At 35.5% G+C, this 7,105-nt stretch overlaps 1 protein-coding gene and 1 long non-coding RNA gene across 9 annotated transcripts in view; one reads left to right on the top strand and one right to left on the bottom strand.

The window, feature by feature from the left end:
• Nucleotides 1-3,177: 3,177 nt before the first annotated feature.
• Nucleotides 3,178-7,105, bottom strand: part of LOC117417060 (extracellular calcium-sensing receptor-like) — an 8,513-nt gene continuing 4,585 nt past the window's right edge. For all 8 annotated transcript variants that reach the window (XM_059034416.1, XM_059034420.1, XM_059034418.1 and 5 more), the window contains 4 exons: nucleotides 5,818-6,627; nucleotides 5,501-5,728; nucleotides 5,171-5,294; nucleotides 3,178-4,476 (listed from right to left, as the gene is read on the bottom strand). In XM_059034416.1, the coding sequence (XP_058890399.1) occupies nucleotides 3,563-4,476; nucleotides 5,171-5,294; nucleotides 5,501-5,728; nucleotides 5,818-6,627 (2,076 nt within the window). In that variant the 3' untranslated portion in view covers nucleotides 3,178-3,562. The remainder of the gene's footprint in view (nucleotides 4,477-5,170; nucleotides 5,295-5,500; nucleotides 5,729-5,817; nucleotides 6,628-7,105) is intronic.
• The window catches only part of LOC131740048 (uncharacterized), a 22,418-nt gene continuing 19,481 nt past the window's right edge, over nucleotides 4,169-7,105 (top strand). Inside the window, exon 1 of the long non-coding RNA XR_009330668.1 lies at nucleotides 4,169-4,208. This is a non-coding gene — a long non-coding RNA (uncharacterized LOC131740048). The remainder of the gene's footprint in view (nucleotides 4,209-7,105) is intronic.

Here is a 7,105-nt window from a genome sequence, read left to right as displayed (position 1 = left end):
TATATATATATATATATATATATGTATATATATATATATACATACATACATGGATGAAGGCTATATTTGCATCCTGAGCCATTTGAAAAAAAGGCATAATAGCACAGTAGTGGTCAAAATGTCATAATTCCTCTAGAGGAAAATATACTTGAACTTTGACCCATTCGACTCATCGAGACCACTTTCAATTCAAACACAAAATACCTAGTTTTCAGTCACTCGACAACACCCACAGTAGAGAAATGTTCTTTAATGATCAACAAAATGAGAATACGTTTAAAAAAAATAAATAAATAATTGATATAAAGCTGGTACATTCGTATTGCAGAGAAACTATAGAGGAACGGGAAATTAAGACATTCCTGTCAATGACTTTCAACATTTAATCACTCGACAACACCCACAATTCGTGTTTTTTAGGCAAACGAGACACTTCAGCCCCACCCTGCTCCGACAGCAGAACCTGGGGCGAGCCCATTCCCTTTTCCTCTCTCTTCTTCTCGCACTTCATTTGCTTGTCTGTCACTTTGAACTGAACTTCCGACCGCCGTTTAGCCAGGCTATTTATAGTTTAAAAACTGTTAATTAAAATGATCCACGAGTGGGAATGTTACCTTTTAATTTTGTAAAAAATATAGCGTTGATTACATGGTGCTTTATGCATGGTTAATTCATGGAAAGTTACATTTTTGCTTCACTGTATGTGCATTATAGATCGTAGAGAGGGAGTTATTTTATTTTGTATTTTAGTCATATGCCAAGGGAGCATTGTATGTATACACACACACACACACATATATGGTGTTAAAGTATTATTACTGTTTGGTCTATGCTATAAGTAACAAAACTGGGCTTTGCACAGCACTTTTGTTCTGCATCCAAAATACTGTTTTCTGGAAAATACATGTACAGTATATGTCAACAGAAACCCGCATGGGAGAGGAATACAAGAATTTGTTTTCCGCAACTGGTTTTAGTGTTTTGCAATGCCTGTAGTATAATGTTTGATTTTTGTCATCATTATTGGCGAGAGTCATTTTTAATCTCAAAGTTCTGCTGTTTAGAGCAGTATAATCTTGTGTGTCATTAAAGGTAAACATACAAACAATGTCATTTGAGGTTTCATTAGCTGTCAGAAGGAGGGGGCTTTTGATTTATAGTCCTAATTCTTTTTAGAGTGTATGATATATTTAATACATTATTTAATTTACTTTATTATATGCAGTCATTTGAGTTTTTACACAGATTCATTATTATTATTATAAGGAATGTGATCCAAAAGCTCTCCCATCCTTATTCCTGGCTTTCCTAAGTGGAATGAATTGATCCATCTTCCTGTGTAATCTTGCTTTCCCAAATACTGACTCTGTATGGAGTCTCTCTAGACCTAACCTCAAGATAATGGTAGTGTTAGAAAAACTGGGGTTACACTTTGTAGGGCTGTTGATTGTCATGTGGTAAATGTATCAAAAGAGCATAAGGCTCATCGAATATACGGACGCCTGTGGGCGTTGTGAGGTACGAGATGAAGTCGAGTAAATTAATTTAATTAAAACATGTAAAAGAAAGTACATCTTTATTTTTGATATTGTGCCATTGAACAAATACACCAGGGGGCGAAGTTGAGACAGCTCTGACTTATTTTTTTATCCTGTCAATCAGTGCAGACACACTGTTTGAGCAGAACAGATGTGAGGAATAAAGATTTGTTCAATGTCTGCGTCAGAGAGGGGTGCATAATGTGCAGAAGTGTCTTTTTGTGTTTTTCTTTAGCGTTTACAAACCACTAAAAATACATTATTTGAAGTGACCGTCAGGGTGAGTGAGTATAAAGTATTTTTTTCTATTTTGCTATAGTTCATTTAATTGCTCTTCATCCAAATCAGCATGTCTGCATACTACTTTGGGATTTTCTGCAGGTAATTAGTCACTCAGTTTCATAGTTACAGCTGTACATCTGTAACTGTAAGTGTGTAAGCAAGATGGCTACCGATACTCTAAATTCTGTGAGGCAGCAAAGTGATTTAGAATATGTGACAAGGCTCCAATTGTCCGTATCTATCCAATATACGGACAGCAGGAACCTTGCTCAACCAATCACACTGCTTGTTTCACACTCCATTACCAGCCCTGGATTATATATATGTACAGGTAATGGACAAAAAAATGCAAACACCAATGTAAAGTCACTTAATAGGGCGTTGGGCCACTATGGTATCCCGCTCTGTGGAGTTCTCGGCGGACCGATTTTGCGCCCCAGGTTGAAATTTGCAGTCAATTGATCTGCAGTTGCTCACCTGTTTTGCATTGCACTTCAAATTAATGCACCGATATCACGATCCTGGAGTATGCACTTCCACCCACTGTTGCCCTTTGCTGATGATGTCTTTCCCTCGGAGTTCCATGCCGACATCACCTTAGACACCGTTGCTCGTGAAACATCAGCAAGTTGAGCTGTCTTGGTCACTGAAGCTCCTGCCAAACGCGCCCAAACAATCACCCCTCTTTCAAAGTCACTGAGGTCTCCTCTTGCAGCCATGCTAGCCATAATTATAGGCAACCGGGGCTGTCCAGCATTTGTATACATGACCCTAAGCATGTTATTTGCTTAATTAATGCATGAGCCACACCTGTGTGGAAGCCCTTGCTTTCAATATACTTGGTGTCCCTCATTTACCCAGGTCTTTCCATTTTTTTGTCCACTACCTGTAGTTGTTAGTGGAATATTTAGGGGAGACGGGGGAGGGGCGCAGACAAGCTGTGCAGCAAAATTGCCATGTGTATGTGTGTGTGTATATATAATGTATGTGTGTGTGTGTAATTTTTTTTTTTATGTGTCCACTACCTATATATATATATATATATATATATATATATATATATATATATATACTTTCATTGACTTGGATATTTAATCTACAGGAGGAATTTGATTAAAATCGGCATTCCAGGTGCTTGTCTGCACAAAAATGTTTATGACACATTTCCCGCCACTTCCTTTTGCATGTATGAAGGACTCTTAATTAGTGCAGGCTAACAGGGGAAACATGGCTGCTCTATAGTTTAATACATTCTGAACAGTAAAGGAAAGAATTAAAAAAAGTTTTAAATATATGGTAACAAAAAAAGATTATAATACTTTAAGATCTCACATCATTAAAGAAAATGCCCCAAAGATCAAACCATTTTTTTTTAATTAAGTGATCATTTGCATTCTTAAATTGTTTTTCATACATAAACCAAAACAAACAATGAAGAAAAACCTAGAGGTCTACACAACTGATGCAGAAAAATAACATACTTCAGTACATTTATTACATGTGTTATTAAATGACATTATTTGAGACCATTTATAATGACGTTACAATTTATGTATGCACTAATTGAGTTTTTATACTCTTCTAATTGTTTTCCTATTTGTTTAATGCTGAAATTTGTACTATGATATTTCAGGTCACTTTTCTGTATATAGGTACAGTATAAATATGGTGGTTATAGGAATCATCTATTCTATGTATTTCTATGTATTATATAGGTCTACTGTATACCTACTACTGTATTTCTAATGTGATGTTGATGGCATTTTGCCCAACAAGTGTTTCTTTGTATTAAGCTCTGGTTTCAGTAATATTATAAAACATTTAGGGACAAAAATACAGAAAAGTAAACCAAAACTAGAAGCTAAAATTGCAAATATTTCTACAGCTACAGTATACTTCCCAGGTGAACTGATGTAAGCTGGGATGAAGGTGATCCAAACAGCACAGAATATGAGCATGCTAAATGTAATGAATTTACCTTCATTGAAGTTATCTGGTAGGTTACGAGCCAAAAAAGCGAGCACAAAGCACATGGCAGCAAGAAACCCAATATACCCTAACACAGAATAAAATGCTGCAGCAGATCCCAGGTCACACTCTAAAATGATTCTGTCTTTGAAGGAGTGCATGTTTTTATTAGGGAAAGGAGGGGATAGTATTAACCAAAGTGTACATATCAAGACTTGTATGAGTGTAAATGAAAAAACACTTAACCGCTGCTGGGCGGGCCCAAACCATTTCATCATATTATTACCAGGAAGTGTAGCTCTAAACGCCATTAACACGACTATTGTTTTCCCCAGAACACAAGAGAGGCACAGGACAAATGTGATCCCAAAAGCAGTGTGGCGCAACATACAGGACCACTCAGAGGGCTGGCCAATGAAAGTAAGTGAACAAAGGAAACACAGAGCTAATGAAAACAAAAGAAGGAAACTGAGTTCAGAATTATTAGCTCTTACAATGGGGGTATCTCTATAAAGAAAGAACACAATAGCTATAGCAGTGGTTAAACATGCTCCAATCAATGAGAATATCACTAACAGTATTCCCATGATTTCTCCAAATGATAGGAATTCAATGTCCTTTAAGATACATCTGTCTCTTTGCTCATTCGACATGTATTCCAAAGGGCACTTCACACAATCAATGGAATCTGCACAAACAAAAAAGAAAAATGCATTGTTTTTTCACTTAACAGGATGCTAGTAAAAGCAAAATTTCAACAGTTAGTGCCTATTGGCATGTGGAAAACAAATGTGAGATACAAAAAAAAAAAAGAGCTGATCATGTTAACACATAAATAGTTCCAGCAAATTGCACAATTATACATTTAAACTTTTCTTCAAAGTAGAAAAAAAAGAAGGTAACATTTTTTTTGAAGCCTTATGTGTTGCCTAGAACAATAACTATACATTTTTATAGTTAATATAAACACAAAATAACTGTGCTTGCAGTATCCTACAATCATGTTCAGTGTTTCACATAAATATGATTCCTGGGTGAATGTTTACCGTATTCTGCCATAGTTCAGTCTTCTGTGCATTCTGCTTTGTCATAAACCAGTTATTGTTTGCGTACCACTTTGTTAACATTACCAAATTCTGCAGGCATGCATACAAGACTCCTCCCTCCTGAGCCACACTTCGATCTAAACAGCCACCCTCCCTCTACTACCTGCTACTGAATGCAAATTGTCTGTTTTAGCACAGGGAAGCATAGAAACATATTAAGACAAGGAAAGAAAGCAGACCACCCTTACACCCCGTTGTTTAAATGGCTAGTGTTTTTCTATACTGATTGTTTGTAAAGCTAAGTGTTTATTCATCACTTGCTCATTTTTAGCTTACCAGTTGTATTGCTGATTTCTGTTGCAGCACACGGTATGCAGTCAAAGCAGCAAATAGGCTTTCCTTTCTGAACAGCCTTCCGAGTGCCTGGAGGACAGCTCTCACTGCACACTGATCTAGGCACCTTGGAAACAGTTAAAAAGGGTTGAGAATTCAGAGAACCTAATCACACTAGCAGGTGTAGTTATATATTTAAATGTGTTTAATATGTGGTTTTTATTATTTTACTCCGGAGATAATATAAATCACATAAAAACACATTACGAATAATTTTAAAAAATACAGATTTCAAGTATTATGTAATTTTTTTTTTGTTTTTGATCACTACACCTCATGTTGGCCATCTGCCCAAGCAATGCTGAAGTTATTCATTACAATCTTTTGTCCTTCCGGCAAAGATTCATCATAGAGGCCAACTGTTACAAATTGCGTTTTGCCCTCTTCATTGAGCTGCCAGTTTATTACTTCATATCTTGCTGCTGGATCCCCATTCTCGTCAAAATAAACACTCTCTCCACTCTTGATAGTGAAATTAACTGTTTTCAGATAATGTAGTACCTAAAAAAAAGACAATAAATTAGTACAATGGTGCACACATGGATTTTGTTTCTGATAGTATTAACATTGTAGTAAAACATTTACTGTACCTGCCGTGGTTCAATCTTCATATCGTTTGCACATGGCATATCTGCAAAAGGTCCATTTTTGCACGTAATCAGATTGTGTAGTGAATGGGCTATAGCATACATTGCTTTATTGACATTATTGGTAATCCTCAGATCAGATACATCAGTGTACTGATTGTTTATGTATTCGAAACTCTCTGATCCTGTGCATGGATTAACTGTTGCAGTCTTTTCTTGAGAAGGCAAGGTACAACTAAAAATGGATTCCCAGAATGTGTTCAAACCCATGTTCCCGGGTGTATAAGATGGCCGAACATGCTGTAAAAATTCTTTCAATCCTGTTATTTTTGCATTCCTGACAGTAAGTCCAATTACCCCACCAAGAACTCTGTAACCTGCTTCTCTTTTATGAGATTCGGCAGAAGTCCAAGCTTCAGTGCCTACCCACTGAAATCCAGTAACATTCTGAAGCAACAGTTCTTTAAGCAAAACCTCAAGATCTAGGTAAGCAGTGAAAGCTACAATAACCTTTGAAGATGACTTTTTTATAACATCTACAGTTTTAATTAGTTTTTCTCTTGGATACGTTCTGTAAATAGTCTCTGAATATTCAATGCAAACCCCCTCCTCTTGGGCTGCTTTCACAAAGGTAGCCATTCCTGTGTTCCCATAGTCATCATCATTTCTAATTGCCCCAATCCAAGTCCATCCAAAATGCTTCACAAGCTGTGCCAGGGCTCTGCTTTGATAATAATCACTTGGTATGGTTCTGAAAAACGAAGGAAACTCCTTTTTGTTGCTGAGACATGCACAGGTTGCAAAATAACTTATCTGTGTTGAAGGAAAATAGGAAATAATAAAATAATTTAATTATACAAATAAAATAAAACATTATGTACATGTGTATGTTTTTGAGACCAGTGTAAAACGTAAGGCAACCTTAAAAGGCGACAACATATATAATTAAACATTTTATTTTAAATAATAACAAAATTAAATAAATCTGTGTTGAAAGAAAATAGCAATAAACTAAAACTTTAAATTATTAAAAGATGAGAAAATTCCTATCATCTTGATACAACAGCAATAACAAAAGAAAGCATTAGCATATTACATGATAACTATGAATACAAAGTAAAGCTGTGAGATTAACAAGGTAATCCAAAAAAGTACAAGTGCATTGTTTATGTAAACAAAACATATATATATATATATATATATATATATATATATATATATATATATATATATATATATATACTGTATATATGTATATATATATATATATATATATACATACACACACACA

Source organism: Acipenser ruthenus, chromosome 12 (assembly GCF_902713425.1).
Source record: "Acipenser ruthenus chromosome 12, fAciRut3.2 maternal haplotype, whole genome shotgun sequence".
NCBI lineage: Eukaryota > Metazoa > Chordata > Actinopteri > Acipenseriformes > Acipenseridae > Acipenser > Acipenser ruthenus.
Note: the sequence above shows the minus strand (reverse complement) of the source record. Positions and strands in the feature narration are given on the sequence as shown.